The sequence below is a fragment of the Centrocercus urophasianus genome, unplaced genomic scaffold, assembly GCF_019232065.1.
Source record: "Centrocercus urophasianus isolate 14NV4802_14NV808 unplaced genomic scaffold, USGS_Curo_1.0 seq_54, whole genome shotgun sequence".
In the NCBI taxonomy this organism is placed as follows: Eukaryota; Metazoa; Chordata; class Aves; order Galliformes; family Phasianidae; genus Centrocercus; species Centrocercus urophasianus.
The window spans coordinates 1,466,813-1,488,132 of NW_024885133.1; the positions used below are offsets into that span (position 1 = coordinate 1,466,813).

At 43.7% G+C, this 21,320-nt stretch overlaps 1 protein-coding gene across 5 annotated transcripts; it reads left to right on the forward strand.

Moving 5' to 3' along the window:
• The first annotated feature begins 165 nt into the window (after positions 1-165).
• DPP9 (dipeptidyl peptidase 9) lies at positions 166-21,274 on the forward strand. Of its 5 annotated transcripts, XM_042835588.1 has the most exons (22): positions 166-372; positions 2,070-2,157; positions 4,838-4,937; positions 5,034-5,088; positions 8,073-8,185; positions 9,190-9,363; positions 9,576-9,744; positions 9,905-10,018; positions 10,322-10,450; positions 10,947-11,008; positions 11,523-11,623; positions 12,893-13,070; positions 13,852-14,017; positions 14,111-14,190; positions 15,751-15,903; positions 16,361-16,496; positions 16,826-16,971; positions 17,229-17,375; positions 17,539-17,691; positions 18,270-18,412; positions 19,250-19,361; positions 19,854-21,274. In XM_042835588.1, exons 2-22 carry the CDS (start codon positions 2,102-2,104, stop codon positions 19,944-19,946), a joined length of 2,580 nt encoding a protein of 859 aa, XP_042691522.1. In that variant the 5' UTR covers positions 166-372; positions 2,070-2,101; the 3' UTR covers positions 19,947-21,274. The 5 variants fall into 5 exon arrangements, with proteins under 5 accessions (XP_042691522.1, XP_042691520.1, XP_042691524.1 ...); XM_042835586.1 differs by having other exon boundaries at positions 4,838-5,088; XM_042835587.1 differs by lacking the exon at positions 166-372 and adding an exon at positions 4,448-4,455 and having other exon boundaries at positions 2,095-2,157; positions 4,838-5,088.
• The last annotated feature ends 46 nt before the right edge of the window (positions 21,275-21,320 follow it).

The window sequence follows — 21,320 nt, forward strand, 5'->3', positions numbered from 1 at the left end:
TTTTGTGTGTTTTTAACACCAGTTCCCTCCATACCCTCTCTAGCAAGTTCCCCCTCCCACGCTGCGGCTCCTTCCCCCACCCGCACTGCGCTCTTGGTACCGCCCCTCGCGCGCTCCCGCCAACCCACTTCGCACGCGCGCGCGCCTCACTTCCGGAGCCGGGTGAAAGGCCGCGCAGGGGAAGGCCGCTGCCCCCTCCTGTCTCCCTCCTTCCTCCTCCCTGCTCCCCACCCCGCTTCCGGGGCTGCCTGGTGTCCGCGGCATGGAGTGGGAGTGACGGAGTTGCCGCGTTTCCCCCCCCCCCCCCCCGCAGAAGAGCCTCCACCATCCCCCTTGCCCGCCCGTTGAGGGGGGAGGTCGCCGTGTCCTGGGGTGAGTGAGGAGAGCGGGGGGGGGGACGGGGTGAGGGGCGACCCCGGGACGGGGGGCTGTACCCAGGGCGCGCAGAGGGGCCTGGGAGCTGGGCGGGCCTCTATCGGTCTCCCGTGACTCGTCCACCCCCACAGATTCCGGAGGCCACCACGCCGAGGACAGGGCTCGCCCTTTCCCTCGCCCCCCCAGGCGAAGTGGGGAAGGTCTCTCTGAGGGGATGTGGGGGGGGTGCAGCCCCCCAGGACTGGGCAGCTGGAGGAGGGGTGCGTTATCTGGTTGTTAGGGCTCCCCCTGGAGCATGTGCTGTGCCCGGGAGGGTTGAGGGTGGCTCGTGAGTTGGGGAGAGCAAGGATCTCCCAGGCTCTGGGGAACGCTGCAGCCTTCCCCTCCAACAAGGGCAGCAGTGTAGTGGGGCTGCCTGCCCGGGCCTGGCTCTGGTCACTTGCAGCCTTTAACAAAGCTGAATCTTCTGCATGGAAGTCCCCACTGCTTTATTCCACTCTCACTCGCTTTTGTTTTTGGAAAAGCTACTCAAGCTTATGTTCGTCTGTGACATGGACGCGTTTATAGTGCTTAAGGAGAGGCTGTGGTTCTTTAGCTCTTCCCAAAGACACCTGCAGGCCCCTCAGTTTTCTAAATCCTCATGTCTGTTTGGTTCCGTCTCTTTTCTTTGGGTTTTGCGTTGGAGGATGTCATTGTTCCTGGGGGAGGGGGTGAGGATGAGCTATGTCTCTGAATCATAAAAATCACAGAATAATTGAGATTAAAAGGGACCTTAGGAAGTCCCTCGTCAAAGCCCTGCTCACAGCAAGGCCAGCTGTGAGATCAGACCAGGTTACTCAGCATTCCTGAGCACTGCTCATGTTGCCCTTTGTGCTCGCATTGAAGATTGCCCTGAAGTTACTGGATGCTGCTCTTTAGTCTCTCTTTGTTCTTTGCAGGAGGAACTTTCCTGCACAAGGCTTCTCTGTGACACTTTGTTTCTCTGAATTCTCTGTGAGTGTGGTTGAGGTGCAGAGATGGCTGTCTGGGCAGACCGAGGGCCTCAGCAGGAGATAGTGACAGGTCTGGGGTGTGTCTGTGATTCAGAGCCAGAAGAGGACACAAACATCATTGTCCTTTAAGGTACCAGTGGAGAAATAGTGAATACTGTGCCTTTGAATGCTCCTGGAAAATGAGTTTGTGCAGCAAGTCAGGCTTGTTCTTTGGCATCAGGCTGATGCTGAGGCAAAGGGAAACGCACTGGCTTGGAAGATAAATCTGGTTTTTTATGTCCTGTGTGGGGCCATGATGTGTTGTCAGCAGCAGGGCTGCTGACCCTCTCTCTGGATCCTTATGGTGTCCTTTGTTTGACTCTTGTGAGTATGTTGATCAGACTTGTGTTTTCTCTCTTCTTAATGCTGAATTTTGGGATTCAGAGAGGAGAGTGAAAGAAAGAGCTTCTGTTGCGGGTTCTCAGATTTTAAGAATTTTTGTAAGAAGAGATAGGCCATATATTTCCACTGTTGAGAAAAAGAATTCTGTGTTTTGTCTGGGTTGTTAGTATCCAGCGCATGTTAGTAGAACAGATTTGGATTGCAAAGCACAAACCAAGAGTTTTGGTTGTGCCTCTGTGCTCAGTTGCATATGTGACCTGTGGAAGGTACCAGAGGAAACTGCAGCTATATGAAATTCGCTTTTTTCATCTTCCTTCCTAGTTTCCTGTCCTGCCCAGCTTGCTGAGTAGTTAATGCAGAAGATAAAGAGGGTTCGTCTGGAAAACGAGACTGCAGGAAGTTGGAGAAGGTATGTTTCCCAAGTACTCCCAGGGTCTTTATTCACCCCATGCTCTGTGGAACATAGCAATAAACAAGTTCTCAAGTGAATTAGGTTTCTGAAAAATCCCAAGCCTGTCTTTTTGCCTTGGGGAACTCTGTGTCAGGATCTGTGGGTCAGGAAGTGACTCAGGAGATTGATTTATTTCACTGGCTTCCAATTCCAAGCTTTACAATTTTTTCCCATACTGATGTCCCTTGCTGTCTTCCTATACTTGCTTGTTGTCTTCAGACTAATGTGTTTCTTCTGAAAAAGAACTTGGTGGATATATGTCTGACGTGTCTAACCAGGCTGGGCAGAATAAGCACACTGAGTGAGCTTGGAAGCACTCAAGGGATAGCTAAGTGCTTTGGGAAGTGAAGTCATCTGAGGACTGTGGAGGACTCGGAAGGAGAGTCTGTCTCTAGTGAGTTGTATAGCACATACAAGATTTATTGATGAGGAGGCTTTGAGAGTGTTTAAGAATAAGGTTGTTAAAATTCATGTATTGGTCAAAATCCTCTTTGAACAATTTCATCCTCAAATTAACTTTCTGACTTCAATTAGTTAAGTCACTCCTTATACTAGTTCTACTGCATTTGTGGTACTACCAAGTTCTAGTTATATTTTATTCTGACTGTAGTGATAGAGCAAATGGTTCTTCCTTTTACTGTGTATTGTGTCAGAACCTAAGTTACATGAGACTCCATAACATTTTAGCTGTCATTTTCCAACACTTTCATGTAATTTTGGCTACAGATCAAGGGTGAGGATGAATACTTCTCTTATCCCAGTACTCTACTCTGTTCTAGTGTCAAAGTCACCAAGGTTATAATACTAAGCTGAAAGTTGTGCCTTTCACTTACCTGGTGAATCCTAAATTCATGGAAATGTAGTTTGGAAGGGAGTCCTGTTCAGGTTGGGGCAGTTATCAGTATTACATTTGTGTAGTGAGTGAGTGGACTGTTTTGAGCCCTTAAAAGTGCAACTTTACCTTGTGAGTAGTCAAGTGAGTGAGAAGGTGTTGCTGGCTAGGAGAAAGTAGCCTAGGGGTCAAGTATCTTGAGCCAAAGCCAGATTGTTTTGATCAACCGACTTGACCTGCAGTACAGTTGGGTGGAGAGAATTGTACTCAGCTAACAGTTCTGAATGGTGTTTCTGTTATGGTTTTTTTGATAGGCAGTGCTTTCCCCTTAAGATGTGATTTTTAGTTGATATAATGGAGACCCTGAATACAATCAATAGACTTGAGGCCATAAGACACTCTTGAAATCTTAGAACATCCCGTCACGTTTTCTCTTGCAGCTTTGGGCTTTATGCCTGGCTTTTATTGGAAAATACTCTTTATTCGTGTTCAAGCTGTGGATTTAGGTGTTAGTTGTTTGTTTGTAGGAGAACCTACAGATATGTTTTTGGAGCTTTTTCTTGGTGGTGGTTTAAGCTGATGGAGAATTCTCTAGGAACGTTCAAGGTTCTCCTGAAAAATACTCATGGTAAAAAATGGACAGGAGTAAATGTTTTCTTGTGCTGATATTAATAACCATTCTCCTTTCCCTCGGTTCTACTCACTGGGAAAGAAATTGCTGTGCATCTTGAGGCTGAGGCCTTCAAGATTATTTGTTTAATTCCTGCTTAATACACAGACATGACAGCTACATCTCAGAAGCAGTTTTCTGCTCAGAATGCAGGTGACTGTCCCCAGTGACAAGTGGTATTTGAGAAGAACCTGATTTGAAAATGGAGGTCTTGGGGCTGCAGAGAACAAGGCCTTTTCTGGTTTAATCCCTAGTCATTGGTTTGCCATCTTGATGCCGAACCAAAGGTAGCAATTCTGTTTCCATGGAGTAGAATTCTCTAGCCCTAGTATTTTTTTTTTTTTTTCTGGTAAACCAAAGTTATTCTGAAATTTTCTGTGACATTCTTCCAGATGTAGGCTGGTCAGCCCAAAACTACTAAAATGTCCTTGTGCAGGGAAATCCAGCTTTTCTAATGAGGTGATGTAAACTGGTTTCCCTAGTCCTAAGCTCATTCCTGCTTTGTAGTAGATTACATCGTTGACCGTGGGCAAGTCAGTTAGTTCACATCTCCTCAAATCAATGTTTGCTGTAGTTGCTCATCAAGGTGCTTTTTGTAGACTCTCATTCAATAACTGCGAGCTTGGAAATGCGTGTACCACGTTTTGCAGGATATGACAAGGGTCTCTTATTGCTGTCTTCTTTCTGGTCAACAAAGTCATTTGCACTGTTTCTTCCTGTTTTGTCATCGTTCCTGGCTGCAATAGCTATTCAGGTAAGTGAGCTGTTGCATTTAAACTTAGATGGTCATAAAGTGTTGTGCCAGCTTTCCTTCAGGGCAGGAAGGGGACTTCCACTTGTGCAGTGTTCCAGGATTTAAGTTTATATGCCCATACGCCATAAATTTATATGCCAGTAGGTCATAGCTTTGATGACTTTTTGTCCAAATTCCTGGGGTTGTTTTCCTTTGAGTCATGCTGATTTTTTTTTTTATGCCAGAATCCACCACATGGATAATGTTTAACAGCTTACTTCTAGAACTAGTACTGGTAATAAATCCTTTGGGCTTAATAACTTTGCTTACAGAACTTGATATGGAATGGGAGATGAGCTGCTTGATTTTAAGACTTAATTCTCCCCCTCAACTCTTCCCTCAGTTTTTTGTCTAGTTCTGAGGAAGAGACAATGACTGCAGTGGACACGCTATCAGACAGCTCTGAAGTGGTCGAGATGGAGGATGTGCCTTCTGAATTCCAGGTGCAAAAGCATTCTTGGGATGGGCTGCGTGACATTATTCACAGCAGCAGGAAGTATTCGGGCATGATAGTGAACAAAGCTCCCCATGATTTCCAGTTTGTCCGGAAAACCGAAGAGTCCAGCCCTCACTCTCATCGTCTTTATTACCTGGGTAAGCTGACATGCCAGACACTGGGTGTGAAAATATTATGGGAGAGCTTCCAATTTAAACAGACCAGGAAAAGGATGGAAAATATTTCTGTTTTAAGATAGGGGAACTGAGATTAGGTAACACTGCTCAAGAATAACACACACTCAAATCTACAGCGAAGTCTGGAACTGAGCAGAGACCTCTCCAGTCTCAGACAAGCACAGGCTAGTAAAAGAGGTATGACTGCAGTGTTCGCTTGGTAACTCAGGTCAGTACAGGGGATGGGTTAAGAGAAGGGATGCTTTTCAAACTCAGGGCTGTCCTGTGCTTCTGGAGCTAGAAGTGGGATTTACCTGATAGATTAACTAGGCTGACTTTCTAAGTCACCATTAGTAATTAGTAACTATATGTTACAAGTTATAGTATGTTTTGGAGGCGCGCACAACAGCAGCTTATTTTCTCCCTGATTTATTAAGCAGCACATAGGTAGGATGCTATGAAGAATAGGGAATGGAAAAAGATTTTGAGAGGAATTAATTGTTGTTAATATTTGTAGAGAAGTCTCCTTCTGTACAGTAGGATTGAAGGACAGCAGAATACTATGCTGAGTGGGACACTCATAGTTGGAACTATGATGTAATTAGTGGCAGAGTGGCTGGATTTTAGTAACTGGATAATCTTGTGGTTAGTAACATGGGAAGCTTTATAGACTGTAACTGGTTTGTTACACTCTGGGGCATGAGCTGATCTTTACTGGACCAGTAAAGAAATTTCCCAGTGCGCAACTCCATATAGCTGGCTGCTTTCCTAAAGTGACTCTGCTATTTTTTTGTTGTTGTTGTTCCTTCTTTTTCTTGACTTGATTCTGGGTCAATGTAGAATGCTGGATTTGATTGATCAGCTCCGGTATGTCAGTGATGATTTGCTACAGTCCTTTGTACATTCTTATTACACAAGAGCTACTATAAATGACAGTTTCCTGAATTAAGATGCTTTTCTTGTTGAGTTTGAATAGTGAGACTTAATTTAAAACTGAATGTTTTTCAAAGCCAAGTTGACTTTGATACAGTTTACATGACTAAAGAATTAACATTATGTGTGGCTAATTTGCATTATTTTTTATTTTCTTCTGTTGTATGATATGGCAATGAGAGCAGCTACTGGCTGTAGGTTTTCTGCACAGTTGTAACTATTACAGGAGCCAGAACTAGTAATGAAGATGCACCAATGTCTTTTCGGTGTTTCCTGAAAATGGGCTGGGCATACTGCAGGTTGACTCATAACATAAGATTGTTACCTCTTCTTATGCGTTTCTTATGAAGTGGAAATGATTATTCTTTTTATTGCCATAATAAGCACCTTTTAAATTGCATGCTGTGTACAGTGCGTTAAATACTTGGAACCCATTTTATGCATTCATGCTTAACATTGTCCTACTATTACTGTCTCAATGCTGAGTAGCACATTTCCAAAATTTTATGTGAATACTGTTAGTGACTGTATGCCAAGGAGTTGGATGAAGACTTTTGAAGAGTTTTAATGTAGGGTTTGAATGCTGTTCTTCACTTGAGAGCACAGTATAATGTCTTCGGGGTTGAAGGCAGTATCTTCCTTGTAAATGCTGATTTACTGTAGTCTTGAGGCTGTTGTATAAAGTACTAATGTAGTAAAGAGAAATGAAGTCCAGGTCACAGTCACATAAGTGCCAGATATCTATATGTAGTAATTAGTTCCTATCTGCACTTTGTTCTGTTTGGACATTTTAAATCAGTCCTGGGCTGTTCCCATATACTTCTATGTTCATTCGTGGCAGATGCTGCTTATATTAAACACCACATACTCAGCCCTCTGGCGTTTCTATATTTCTGAGGATTATATGCTCACATATTGCTTTATTTCCGAAGCACTTGGTACTATTTCATTTTTAAGTAACTGTACTGTTAGGTTAACAGCTTAGAAATTTTATTCTTCCTGAACACGTACAGAGTAAACAGTATTGGGGCATGTTTTCTGTGTTAAATTCTGACCCAGGGCATCACTTAAGCAAATGTAGAGGGCAAGTTTATGGTCTGTGATTCTGCTGAAACTGCCGAAATCATTTTCACGGATATTCTACATTTTCTTGGTTGGTTTGGAAATTGGATGAAAGCCAATAGCTTTATATGATTTGGCCATATCAAAAGCTTATGTAAGATGACAAGATGTCTTGGCTGAATAATGTTTTCCATTTGAACGGAAGCACTCTAGAGCTTCCAGGTTTTCTCTTTCCCTCTTGTAGGCTAATGCATTGATCTGGACTAGGTCCTTTTTGGCTGAGAAATGTGGAGAATAATGTTGAGTCTCTCATTCAAGCCATGGCTCTTTTAGAGTGGATTTAGGCTGTGGGTTGAACAGTCCAGAGAGAGGAAAGTCTGAAGTAACCAACTCTGAAAAGGTTAGTTAGTGTTAAATATTGCCTGGGGAAATACGTGTTTACAGCTGATGTAGTTAGATAGTATTCTGTATTTGAGCTGAGAGCTGCTTGGGAATGACAGCTGGTACAAGCCCTTGAACACACCTAACCTCTCTGTTGCAGAGTAATGGTCCCTTCCAGTTGAAACTATTCAATGGAAGATCTAGTCCATCCTCTCAGCCATGAGCAGGGACACCTTTGCTAGACCAGATTGCCCAAAGCAACCATCCAGCCTGAGCTTGAATACTTCCAGGGATGAGGCATCCACAGTTTCCTCTGGAAAATGTTTCTGTACGTCACCACCTTCAAAGAGAAGAATTTCTTCCTAGTATCTAATCTAAACATACTGTCTTTTAGTTTTAAATTACTACCCTTTGTCCTATCACTACAGTCTCTGATAAAGAGTCCCAACTGCTCTTTCCTGTAGGTCCCCTTTAGGTAATGGGAGGCTGCAGTAAAGTTATCTTACTAGAGGCTTTGTTTCAGTCTGATCTGAGTCATCTTTGTCCAGTAAATAATCTTAAACAGAATGATGCTTTTGTCGTCTTAATAGGAATGCCATATGGTAGCAGGGAAAATTCGCTTCTTTACTCAGAGATTCCCAAAAAGGTACGGAAGGAGGCCTTATTACTCTTGTCATGGAAACAGATGCTGGATCACTTTCAGGTAAGCAGAAGTGTGAAGACCCTGAGTTGATAATTCTTGGGAAAATTGGTTGATGTTATGGGGTTGATATGGTGAGTGCTACCATGCTGTGCGGCATGGAACGGTAGTGGTAGGGACGTTGTATTGATGATTGCTTTATTTCATAATATGAGATAGGCACCTGTGTGTGCTCTAGCTAGTGAGTATGAAACAACAGGTGATGTGGCAAGCAAATGGGTGATCTAGTAAAGAAGTAAACTAGCATGTGATCCACTGCAAACTAAAAGCTATCAGGACAGCGCACCTTTCCTCTGTGCCTTGTCTGGGCTCTTCAGATACTTGTTAACAGGCTTGTTGTAATACCTACTGTCTTTTCTGCTTTTAAGGGAGCTGGGAAAACTGTATTAAACAGCTTCTTCTGTGCTTTACTCTGTTGCCAGAGAACTGGAAAGGGAGATAAAATCTCCTTTTCCTCTATCTTTGTGTCTTTTGTCAGTAAGCATTAAGGAGCAAGGGGGTGCAGGGCATTGGTCTGTCTTCCTTTCTGGAAAGCTTCCCATTTGAAAAGAATTCAGCTGTCTTGACCCCATTTGGATTGCTAGTCCCCTTCAGGGTAATTCAAGATCCCTGGAAGAGGTTTTGTATGCAGTATCTGACATGGAAACTGTTTGTGAAAGGCTGTAGATAAGTGTCATTAAGTTAATTGGTTACATCTGATTTGCATAAGCAGCACAAGTGCAGCTGTCCTTAGTTAATACTGAAGTGCCAACTGTAGAAAATGTAGATTCATCTCTTATGTAAAGAGAACTTTGGGCTTGCAGTTAGATTAGTCCTACTGGGCCGCACTTGTAGTCTGGAATACAGTAGTTGTGGAAGAACCTGTATGGTAAGAACTACTGACTGGGGCTGGTAAATTGTATTTTCAGCATTTAGAGGCTACGTGGTGCCAGTTCAAAAGCATTTCTGCTCTGCGGAAGTTTCTCTCCTTGCAGATTTTCTTGGATTTTCTTTTATTTCAATACTAGGCAACCCCTCATCATGGGATGTATTCTAGAGAAGAAGAACTCTTAAGAGAGCGCAAGAGACTTGGTGTCTTTGGTATAACATCTTATGATTTCCACAGTGAAAGTGGCCTGTTCCTTTTCCAGGCCAGCAATAGCCTCTTTCATTGCCGAGATGGAGGCAAGAATGGTTTCATGGTGAGTTTGCTAATAGAGCTATGAATGACATCTGAAGTGGTTTTGGTTGGTAGCAGCTGCACGTGTGCATGTGTTTGGTTATGATCGTTTCTTTTGTGTCCTCAGGACTGTGTCCTCTCAGGACTGTGCCCTCATTTTGTGGGCTGTAGGTCTTTAAGCGTGAAGCTGGTTGTTGATTTGGTACACAAATGTTTGTGTTTCTGTTGCTGTAGGTGTCTCCAATGAAGCCTCTGGAGATCAAGACTCAGTGTACAGGGCCACGAATGGATCCCAAGATTTGCCCTGCAGACCCTGCCTTCTTTTCATTCATTAATAACAATGATTTGTGGGTAGCAAATATAGAGACAGGAGAGGAGAAGCGAATGACATATTGCCATAAAGGTAACTGGTGCTTTTTCCCATATTTAGAAGAAAGTTTTGATTAAAAACTGTGGATGAAAGGGGTAATGTCTTTATGGCTTATTTCTCACAAATGCACTTTTCTTCTGAATCAGTCGTTTTCAAGAAGATGTAAGTGTCCTCTTTCTTTTCTCCTTTCCAGGCTTATCCAATGTTCTTGATGACCCTAAGTCTGCTGGTGTAGCCACCTTTGTCATTCAGGAGGAATTTGATCGGTTCACAGGCTATTGGTGGTGTCCCACATCTTCCACAGAAGGTCAGTGTTCTGTGTATCAAATTCTGACACTATTACTACTGCTGGCCACTGCTGTGAATGATATTTTGAGCATGGTTTTCCTTTGGCCCGGGTTTGATCTTTTTCTGGGAAAGCCACCAGAAGGAACATAACACTGAGGGAGTATAATTGTGCTCAGAGGAGTATTTACTCATCGTTACTAGAAGATGCAATTATACAGGACATGTACAAAACTTTTGCACCAGTGTGGACTTCTGTGGTGCTCCAGGCAAGCTAGAAACACTTAGAAACACTGTAGCATGCATGCCTACTATCTGCTCCTAGGTTCAGAGAATTTAAAAACACTGCGAATCTTGTATGAGGAAGTGGACGAGTCAGAAGTGGAGATAATTCACGTTCCTTCACCTGCTCTGGAGGAGAGAAAAACAGATTCCTATCGGTACCCCAGGACAGGTAAGTGAAGTACCATGGGGCTGCTAATGCAACTTTTGGCTCCTGCTAACTGAAGCAGTGGAATTTGTGCTATAAACATCTCATTATTAATGTAGATTCTTACCAGGATGTAGAAGCTGGTTTTAAATGATGAGGCCTAATTGAGTCTCTGAGCCCACTCCCCTTCTACAAAAGGGAACAGGATTTAAAGTTAACCTTAAATGAAAGGGTTGCTGAGAAAATGAAATATATCTGATGGCATGTTCTGGAATATATTTTGTGATCACTTCCTCCTGTGAATGTGTGCATCTATCTAGGCAAGGCAAAAGCAAACTTTCCCAATACCCAAAATGCCTCATTTGAACACAGTATTGTTTGCATTCATAATTTCTTATTTGTGTATTGACTTCCAGCCATTTTAGCAGGACCAGAGTTGGTTCCTGTCCAGAAGCTCTAGCAAGTATAATCCTGGGGGTGTCCAGGCTTGTCATCTTGATGTTCTGTCACTCCTTTGCAGGCAGCAAAAACCCCAAGATTACATTAAAACTGGCAGAATTGAAAACAGACAGCAAGGGTAAGGTAAGTCAGATTGTATTATTGCTCTGAAGGGTTGACTGCTTCTGAAGTTGCTTAGAATTAAGAGGCCATTTAAGAATCTGTGATAGCATTAGCTTTGCTTTTCTTCCTCTTGTAGCACCTAATTCTTGAATGTAGGTAGCTAGAAAAAGAAAAACTTTTAAAAGGCTGAAAAGTATTATGCTGCTCAAAAAGCAGCTGGGAGAGGGGAGGCAGGTGAGAAGCAGAGTTAGCCTGACATACCACGACATCAGTGGGCAGAGCTTGCAGGGTTAAAACTGGATCTAATCCTGGACTTCATTGCACAGTTGTATCCTTTCTGTGGCTGGATGCCAAAACCATGGTGCTTTGAAACTTGCTTTTCCTTTCTATTCTTGCCATTTTGTAGAAAGGTTTGCTTCCCCTTGATGAGGCCAGTCAATAGTTACAACTTCCTTATTCTCCCGTTTCTCTGAGCTTCCATAGGAGAAGGCCTGGTATTAGTCTGATTTGGTATTGGGCCTTCCTTTTGTTGCAGATCGTGTGTGCTCAAGACAAGGAGCTGGTGCAACCATTTGCTGCATTATTCCCGACTGTGGAGTACATTGCCCGTGCTGGATGGACTCGAGATGGCAAATAGTACGTAAGTTTTTTTTCTTTTTCTTCCAGACTAATGCTGGTAGGGGCTTCCCAGGCTAAACTCTCACAGACCTTCAAGACTGTGTGGTGTTGTAGCTATACAATAGATTGTGTTATATTGAAGCCAGGTTTATAATGTTGTCTTCACCAGTTCTTAAAGTTGTGAGTGTCACAGATGGCACAAGACTATTTGGTTTCTTCGTTGTTTTAACATCCTACTGGTAGGAAATAATCAGATGTAGACTCAGATGACAAGCTATGGGTTTTAATGCAGAGCTACAACCACAAAGTTAAATGACAGTCAAGTAGGCAGTCCTAGGGAATTCTTTTGGGTTCAAGATGTACAGCACCCATACTACATTGTTCCTGTTGAAAATGAGGATGTACTGTAAGCAGTTTTATTGTCCGTTGGTCCTGTTTGTGATCAATGCAAATATGTCATGGGAACGTGGGCAATTTCCATGTTGTGCAGTGGGGAAGAATTACTCTGTGACCACTGTAACTTGTAATTAATAACTGTCTGCTTTGGAAACTGAACTCATACAGTTTTACAGAAGGTAATCACGTTAGTGACTCCTATGTTCTGCACCAGAGCTTGTCAAAATGTGCTGAATATATCAGTTCATTACATCCGCAGACACTGTGCAGGGGGTAACTGGCTCTTTTGAAAGTCTGTGTTAATGATGGAACATCCCTTGATGCACTTCCAGGCCTTGGGGTAGCCATACTGTGCAGCAGTGGCTTGACTTCTGTCATGTTGAGAGGCCTGCAGTGCAGCACCATTTCAAATGACTCTCCTTGGAGAGGAACAAGGCTGAGACTGAAGCAACCCCTTCGCTTGGCTGTTGTCTTAGGTCTGTGCCTTTCCTTGCTAGTGCAGTGTACAACAGAGAAGCTACAAATGAATCACTTTAGTTTCTCTTGATCTTAGAAGCTCACTAGAAAGTAGTGCTTCTTGATGGAAGGGTTGACCAAGGAAATGTTGCATTCTGGAAACGTGTTACCTGGTCTCTTGGGATAGACACTCTACCCAGTGTGTCAGACATCTGGTCTGAATGATACCCCCATGGGACACCAGAGATGTCTGACAAAACATATTTGTTGGCAAAGCTTCCAGGAGATTAGAAAAGAAGTAATTATGAGGAAAGCTTTGCATTCAGATGTTTAAATCCCTTCTGCCAGTGGGAGAAAATGGATCACGTGTTCTGAGTGTTATAAAATGACATCTATTTTGTGGTACTGACCTTCACCTCCAACTTCTTTCCCCAGTGCTTGGGCTATGTTTCTAGACAGACCTCAGCAGCGGCTGCAGCTTATCCTTTTGCCTCCAGCGCTCTTTATTCCAGTCCCAGAAAGTGAGGAGCAGCGTGCTGAATTTGCCAAAATTGTGCCAGAAAATGTTCAACCGTTTGTTATCTATGAAGAAATCACTGATGTGTGGATAAACGTAAGCAGCTCGGTGCTGGGAGGAGGGCACTGGCTTGTCCCTTCCTCCCCTGCACTTAACTATTTTTGTGTTGGCTGTGTGTCCAGCTTAGTCCATGTTTCAGCACACTGCTTTGCTGCTCAGTATTGCCAGGTTTCGTGTTAGTTCAGGAGGTCTGATAAAGTTCTGAGAAGGACTTCCATGCTCTCAGCACTGAAATATAAGAGAATCCTACCTAATCCTTGCTACCATTCTCGGTGAAGGCAGGCACTTAGAACACCAACACTTTTGTATGTAACAGTGCAGTTCTTTTAGGGGTGATTTATTAGAAGATTAAATGTCTTGAGTTACAAGCAACTCTAATCTGTGAAATTTAAATATATTTAGGTAAGTGATGAACACGGGACAGGAAATAAATTTGAGCTTATAACATAAGCACCTTGGTGCTGAAGCAGCAAAGGGACCTGAAGTTCAAACTGTGGCATTCCCAAGGTGTCAGAATAGCAACTGCCATATGGAACACACAGCTGAGTTGTCTTGCTCAGAGGCATGACGGGTGGGTGCTGCTTTGCTGATAGTCATGAAGAGCTCAGAGAACACGTTCTTCTGCACAGGCACATATTTTCTGTGGTAATTGGAAAGTATAGAATTGCTTTTTATCACTAGCAGTTTGTCTGAGATATTTGTCCCTGCCCAGCTCCTTTCATTTGATAGCACAGTAATTTATCAGTGTATCTTTTGGCTGGCTGTGCATTGGTCTGTCAATAGAAATCACTCAGGGATCTCTTGTCTCATGTGACAGGTTCATGATATCTTCTATCCTTTCATACAACCAGAAGGGGAAGAGGAAGAACTGTGTTTTATCCGAGCCAATGAATGCAAAACAGGTTTCTGTCACCTGTACAGAGTCACAGTGGTCCTAAAGCAAGGCAGCTATGACTGGGTACAGCCGTATGTCCACAGCGAGGGTAAGATCTGTGCATTGACATTGCACCAGCTTTGTGGGCTCACTTTGCTTGTTTTATCTTTTGGGGAAGATTATTTATTTTCATGTCTTCTAGATGATTTCAAGTGTCCTATCAAAGAGGAGGTTGCCCTGACTGGTGGAGAGTGGGAGGTGCTGGCAAGGCATGGATCAAAGGTAGTGGTTATTTTCTCTTGCAGTGTTGCAGTTCTGCTTTATCTGCCCACAGTCCTGGCTTATGCCCTCTGTTACACCTGGAACCAACTAGAACTACTTAAGTTTAATTTTGTGTTTTTATTATTATTTTTAAAATTTATTGCTGCCTGTGCTTTCCCCAGAAGTGCTGAAGTCCAGTGTACATTAAATTGATTGTGTTTTTAACCAGACTCCAGATTGCTCTTTTAAGTCAATCCCATGAGTGAGGGAAGCCATAGAAATGGACGTGAGTCTGATGTTCAACATTAACAAAGAATTTTTTGTGGATAAGCTTGGGCTTACTGTCTTTGCTGAAGCATTTTAACCTCAATGAGTACTTGTGGACTGGGAATATGTCCTGGTGCTTAGAATGAACTCTTGGTCTCTAGCTGATCCTTTCAGGAAGAAGGCAGCTGGGGAATATAAAGCAATTCAGAATATGAAGGAACTGTGTATCTGTTTTATCTTGTAGAGCCTTGTTCCATTTTGCTTCAGGAACTAACTCTGAGTCTGATCTTTAATGCTCCCAGGTGATTTCTGTCAAAATGAAGGCCTTGTCTGTTCATTCCCAATTAATCTAGATTTCCACTTCACACTTTTTTTTTTAAAAAAAAAAAAAAAAAAAGCCTACAGCTTTGTGCATTTGGTTTCTGCTGCTTGTTTTTTTTTCAATCTGTAATTAACCCGCTGTCCCTGCCCATGTGGATTCTCACTGCACATGCTGTTGATTTTGCTCACAGCTCTTCCCTGCATGTGCTATGTCTAAAATTGTGTTAGTAGCAATTATTTTGATGCATTTGTTGCTCCGCAGGGCTCTACCTGTTTTCCTGGCCAATTGGGTTGGATATTGCTTCCCTGTCCTGTCTGCAGTTCTCTTCAAACTATGTTAGCTAGAAAGAGCACTTGAGTTTCAGCATTTGGAAACTGTAAGGTAGAATCAGTTCAGTTTCTGTTGCTGGATCAATGCAGTTTTTAAAAGCTGTTGCCTGTATTCCTGGCTGATCCAGGTGGATTTTAGAAACTGATGTATGTGGACATTAAGAAGTTATGTTAGTGTGACTTGAAGTTTGGTATTGCTAAGGCTATTAAATTGTTCCTTCCACAGATGGGAATTCATTATCACAATTGATGGGGAAAGATGCATATACACCCTTAAAATGCCAGTCATAATGTGGGAGGGCACTCTAGTTAAGCATAGAATCTTTCAGTTTAAACAGCAAAGATAGCTCAGTTTTTTTTTTTTTTAAGCTCCTTAATAAGCAAATGCTTCGAGTTTCTCAAAAAAAAAAAAAAAAAAAAAAAAGCAAAAAACAGAACACACCACTTTAGTTTCTTTTTATTACTTTGTTGGATTAATACGATTCTCCGTAAGTGCTATGTGTGTATTCCAGCCTGTCATATAAATGGATACTGTGTATGTCCCTAATGCTGTAAGTAATCTCTCATAGTCTACTGGTGTTTTTAAGCCTTGGGACAGACTGAATGAGAAAAGAAGCAGTAGATGTCATTCTTCTGTCAACAAGGCCTCTCTTCTTCGTATAGATCTGGGTCAATGAGGCTACGAAGCTGGTGTATTTCCAAGGCACGAAGGACACCCCATTGGAGCACCATCTCTATGTAGTTAGCTATGAGTCTCCTGGAGAAATTGTGCGACTTACCATACCAGGCTTCTCCCACAGCTGTTCTATGAGCCAGGTTTGTTGTTCTTGTATCTTGTTTACAAGAAGTTATTTACAGAAGATACAAAGAAGTTTTTTACAGAGAGAGTGGTGAGGTGCTGGAACAGGTGCTGCCTAGGCAGGTTGTGGATGTCTTGTCCCTAGAGGTGTTCAAGGCCATATTGGATGGGGCCATGGGCAGCCTGGTCTAGTATTAAATGGAGAGGTTGGTAGCCTTGTATTTGGCAGGGGTGGTTGGAGTTTCATGATCCTTGAGGTCCCTTCTAACCCTGGCCATTCTGTGATTCTGTTTAGACACAAGATGCACTTGTCTCCTGTCTAACAGGGAATGGTAGTGAGTCATGCAGTGATTACCGGGGACTTTTGTATTGGTTGCTTGAGATGTGGGAGCTCTAATCTAAGAACAGTGTGGAGGAGGCTGGTTGTGGGAAATGAGACCTCGATTCCCCTAACTCTTCCTCTTCCACCTGTAGAATTTTGACATGTTCATCAGCCACTACAGCAGTGTGAGCACTCCACCTTGCGTGCATGTCTACAAGCTCAGTGGCTCCGATGATGATCCGCTACATAAGCAACCCAAGTTTTGGGCTAGCATGATGGAGGCAGCCAGTAAGTCCTGCACAATGTGTAACTGCTAGGTTATTTGACCCATGTCTGTTCTCAACCTGTCAAGTCTTGCACTTACAGCACAGCATGCCTTATTTGAAGATTTTTAGCTGAATATGTGTTCATGGGTGATCCATCCTCTGCATATATGGCCTACTGATCTATGTAGGCCGGTATCTGAGTGGGAGGTTTCTCTGAAAGGCAGTGATAAATCTTGTTATGCTTTGGGTATTTAAAGAGCCCTGGCTAAGAGGACGAGGTTTTTCAGACTGGGTAGAAGACAGAGTCTGCTTTAGTTATTGCATTGCTATTGTGTGAACTTGCTTCTGCAGGTTGTCCCCCAGATTACATCCCACCTGAGATCTTTCACTTCCGTACTCAATCAGATGTTGAGCTCTATGGAATGGTCTACAAACCTCATGATGTCCAGCCTGGGAAGAAGCATCCCACAGTGCTCTTTGTGTATGGAGGCCCTCAGGTAATAGTCCAGATAGTTGATTGCTGTGCAGTGCAGAGTTCTGTGTAGCTCAGTCATGTGTCAGGACTTAAACTGAACCTCTGTTCTGACCTCTGCCTCAAACCTGAGATGATGTTTTAAGCATTTAGACTGATACATCTGTCTCTGGTAGTTCATCTAGTGGTTGCTGTCCTGTTCACCATCCTGTGTGGTGAAACAGACGGAGCAGGATAGTGGAAGGCAGCTGCTTGGTTCTGAAACTTCTTTATCTTCTGCAGGTGCAGCTGGTGAATAATTCCTTTAAAGGAATCAAATACTTACGGCTAAACACGCTAGCATCCCTAGGTTATGCTGTGGTAGTGATTGATGGAAGGGGTTCATGCCAGCGAGGACTCAGATTTGAAGGAGCCCTGAAAAACCAAATGGTAATGTACTTTTTTGATTAATCTCTGTTCCTTTTTCAAAGGCTACTTTTTCAATGGCTGAACGTATGCCTGCATGAGCATTACTTATGCCTTATTGGTTTCTTAAGTTTTCAGGCTTATAAAGCCACTAACTTCAGCTTTTTTTTATTTTATTGCTCTTTAGGGTCAGGTGGAGATAGAGGACCAAGTGGAAGGTTTACATTATGTAGCAGAAAAATACGGGTTTATTGACTTGAGTCGAGTAGCCATACATGGCTGGTCATATGGGGGTTTTCTCTCCCTCATGGGTCTCATCTGTAAACCCAATGTCTTCAAGGTAAGTCCAGACGTCGTGGAGCATTATCTTGGGACTCGTAGCTTTCTCAGCCTCTGTAGCTCTTGGTATCTGGAGTTGTCCATCAGAAACATCAAACAAAAAAGCCAGGCGAAAATGACCCTTAGTCCTTTCTGCCTGTAGCTCTAGCATACAGCCCTGCATTCTGCTTGCAGGTTGTACTTTCTGAGACATAAAGAGGATGGGGTCTCTGGGATAGAGTCACATCCCAGTGGCTACTGATGGAGGACTTGGCATACTATCAAATAAGATGATTGATACACTATTCCTAAGCCCTTCCCAAGTCTTCAGCAGGTTTCTGGTTCTATTCCACTTGTTTTCCTTGAAAGGGGAAGCCTTTAGGTGCTGTTAGGATAGAGTCTGCCTGACTTTGGTTACAAGAGAAACAGCATGAGTTGGAATCCAGGTTTTATATGGGTTTTGTTGTGGAAGAACCGGTCTGAGTGATAGAATTGTCCAGAATTTTTTTTTTCCCTTCCCTCATCAAGGAAGCAGAGAATACTTGAACTCTTTAGCACTTGATAATGGAAGTTGTCTCCTGCCACCTATTTGTTTGACAGATTGCTATAGCAGGTGCTCCTGTCACAGTTTGGATGGCATATGACACCGGGTATACTGAGCGGTACATGGATATCCCAGAAAACAACCAGCAAGGTTATGAGGCTGGCTCTGTGGCATTACATGTAGAAAAGCTTCCCAATGAGTGAGTACTGTGGGGCTGTAATCTGCTAAAAACCAGCTTCCAGATGCTGTGAAGTGCCATCAGCTGCACCTCTGCTGAATACCAAAAGAATGGATGAATTCTGAGGTGGTTTTATTTTAACTCATGAGGCTGGTTGCTGCTTTTTGCAGCAGGCTGGGGCATCATATATCCAGCCTCCTTTGCCAGTGGTGAAGGGGCTGAAGATCACGTCTGTGGCCTTAAATTATTTTTGACTGCTGCCTGGTCATTGTTCAGTTTTTAGTTTGCTGAATGGCAGCTCTTTGCTCACAGAATCACAGAATCACCCGGGTTGGAAGGGACCTCAAGGATCATGTAGTTCCAACCCCCCTGCCTAGCAGGGCCACCAAACACACACATTCAGATCAGGTTGCCCAGGACCCTGTCCAACCTGGCCTTAAACACATCCAAGGACGGGGCATCCACAACCTCCCTGGGCAGCCCGTTCCAGGGCCTAACCACTCTCCTTGTATAGAACTTCCCCCTAACATCCAACCTAAATCTTCCCTCCTTCAACTTCGATCCATTTCCCCTAGTCCTGCTGTTGTCAGCCCTTTTGAAGAGTTTACTCCCCTCGTGGGTGTAGGTTCCCTTCAGGTATTGATAGGCTGCAATGAGGTCACCCCGCAGCCTTCTCTTCTCCAGGCTGAACAAGCCCAACTCCCTCAGCCTGTCCTCATAGGGGAGGTGCTCCAGCCCCCTGATCATCTTAGTCGCCCTCCTCTGGACCCTTTCCAAAATCTCAATGTCTCTCAATGCTCAGACTCATTTCAGAGCTTTTTGTTTGGATTCTCATATTCTCTCTCATCTCATCTTCAGGCCAAATCGTTTGCTGATCCTCCATGGTTTTTTGGATGAAAATGTGCACTTTTTTCACACAAACTTCCTGGTATCACAGTTAATCCGGGCTGGAAAACCGTACCAGCTTCAGGTAGGGGGAACAAGAGTGAAGTGGGAAGGTTAGTTAAATCTAGCAAGATAGTTTTATGCTTCTTGCCTCGAGTGCGGGAGAAGGTAGATGCGGATGCTTCCACGTGTTGCTCTTGTTGCAACACAGCTGATAGTAAATGCCTTGTTTGACTTCAACGGGTGACCGGGAGGTGGCACTGTGACTGTTTCATTGCTAGCTGATGTGGCCTCTGTCTAAAAGCATTTGCAAATAGGGCTCCTGCCCTCAAGTCTGGAACTTTCCTTCTCCCCTGGAACTGTGGCTTCTCACATAGCTGTGGGCAGCAGAAGTGGCTGTTTTGCTGAGCAGAGTGGCAGTGCACATCACTGCAGTGAAGTGAGAGGCAAGGCTGGGTGCTCTACACATCTCCTGGCACTCCTTTGTCCTGATAGAGACTGGGCACAAAGTGAGGGAGGCTTGTCCATGCTGAATGAGCAACTCCTGATTAATTGTCTCATCTCTGCTTCTGCACAGATCTATCCCAATGAAAGACACAGTATTCGGTGCCCTGAGTCAGGAGAGCACTATGAAATCACGCTGCTGCACTTTCTACAAGAATACCTCTGAGAACACATGCCTCTGCAAACTGGATGCTGACAGCTCACTTCACCCCTTCTGTGCCCAGCCACTACCACCTCCCTTGACAGCCATCTAACCCAGAGCACAAATGGCTGCGTGCCCATGTCGGGGTGTCTTGCCCTGAATAATAAGGGAGGAGGATGGAAGGTACTTTCCCTTTGGACAGTGCCACCTTCTTTCACTTTCCAAGCTGGAGGTCTGCCTCTGCTCAGCTGCTCATCCTATTTCTCTCTTCCAGCCTGGCTGTTAATGTGTTGGGTTGTTTTTTTTTTGGGGGGGGTTTTTTTTTTTGGGTTTTTTTTTTTTTTCCTTCTACTCCCACTATCCTGGGGATTGATGGACAGTGGTCTGTCTCCTAAGACTGAGGTTTGCATCCATCTCTCTCTGTCCCCCATCCTTTTCCCTTCCACTGCACATCTGCAGTTCATGTACTCTTACCTGCAAGAACTCGGTGCCTGTGTTGGAAATAGAAGAGCTGAATAAGCAAGCTGCCTTAAGCCAGGAATGGGAGGGAAGAGAGAAGAACGTATTGTTAAAGCCCCAGGGCAGCTGATTGCTGGTGCTGTGTCCTTGCCCTGCTGCAGCAGTGTGGAGCCCTGGGATGTGAAGAGCTCTACAGAAGCATGCAACACTAGTCATTTCTATTTCTCAGTTTTATTTTGCAGAGCAGATGGAGGAAGTGGCTGGGGTTGATAACGATGCCCTCTCATGCCTTTCTCTAATGGCCGCTCACAACCAGAGTTGTGCCAAAAGGTAGCACAGCAGCTGAAGCAGCTGGCTACAACCAGAGATCATCTCTCTGGAGATAAGTTTTTTGTTGTTGTTGTTTTTTTGTTTTTTTGTTTTTTTTTTTTTGCAACACAAGATGGATAATATTTATGCAAGTCCTTCCTCCCTCCATTCTTTATGCTGCCTCCCGATCCTACCTTCTCCTTCCCTGAAACCTTGAGCTTTCAGATGTGCACTGAAATTGGCTGTGCTTCAGTTCTCTGCAGGTCAGTGACTGTTCCCCTTACCCATCTACTCAGCATATGCTTTCTTTTGGTTTTTATTTTCCTGGTCTACAGGAACTGTAATTCTGGGGAGGGGGGATTGAGTAATTGCACCTCAGGGGAGCGCGTACCCCCCCACCCCTCAAGCCAAGGGTTCTGCCAGGGATGAAAAGAGAAGAAAAAAGCAACACCCAAATGAACCACATTGACTTGCCCTGGAGTATTTTAAGTGCGTATTATGAAAAGAAAATATTTTTATGGATTCTTATTCTTTTATAATTATGAGTGTAAGATGTAGCAACTCATTAAAATATTGGAAAGAGATGCACTGGTTGGCATTTGTATATTTTTTGGAGTGTGGGAGAGGGCT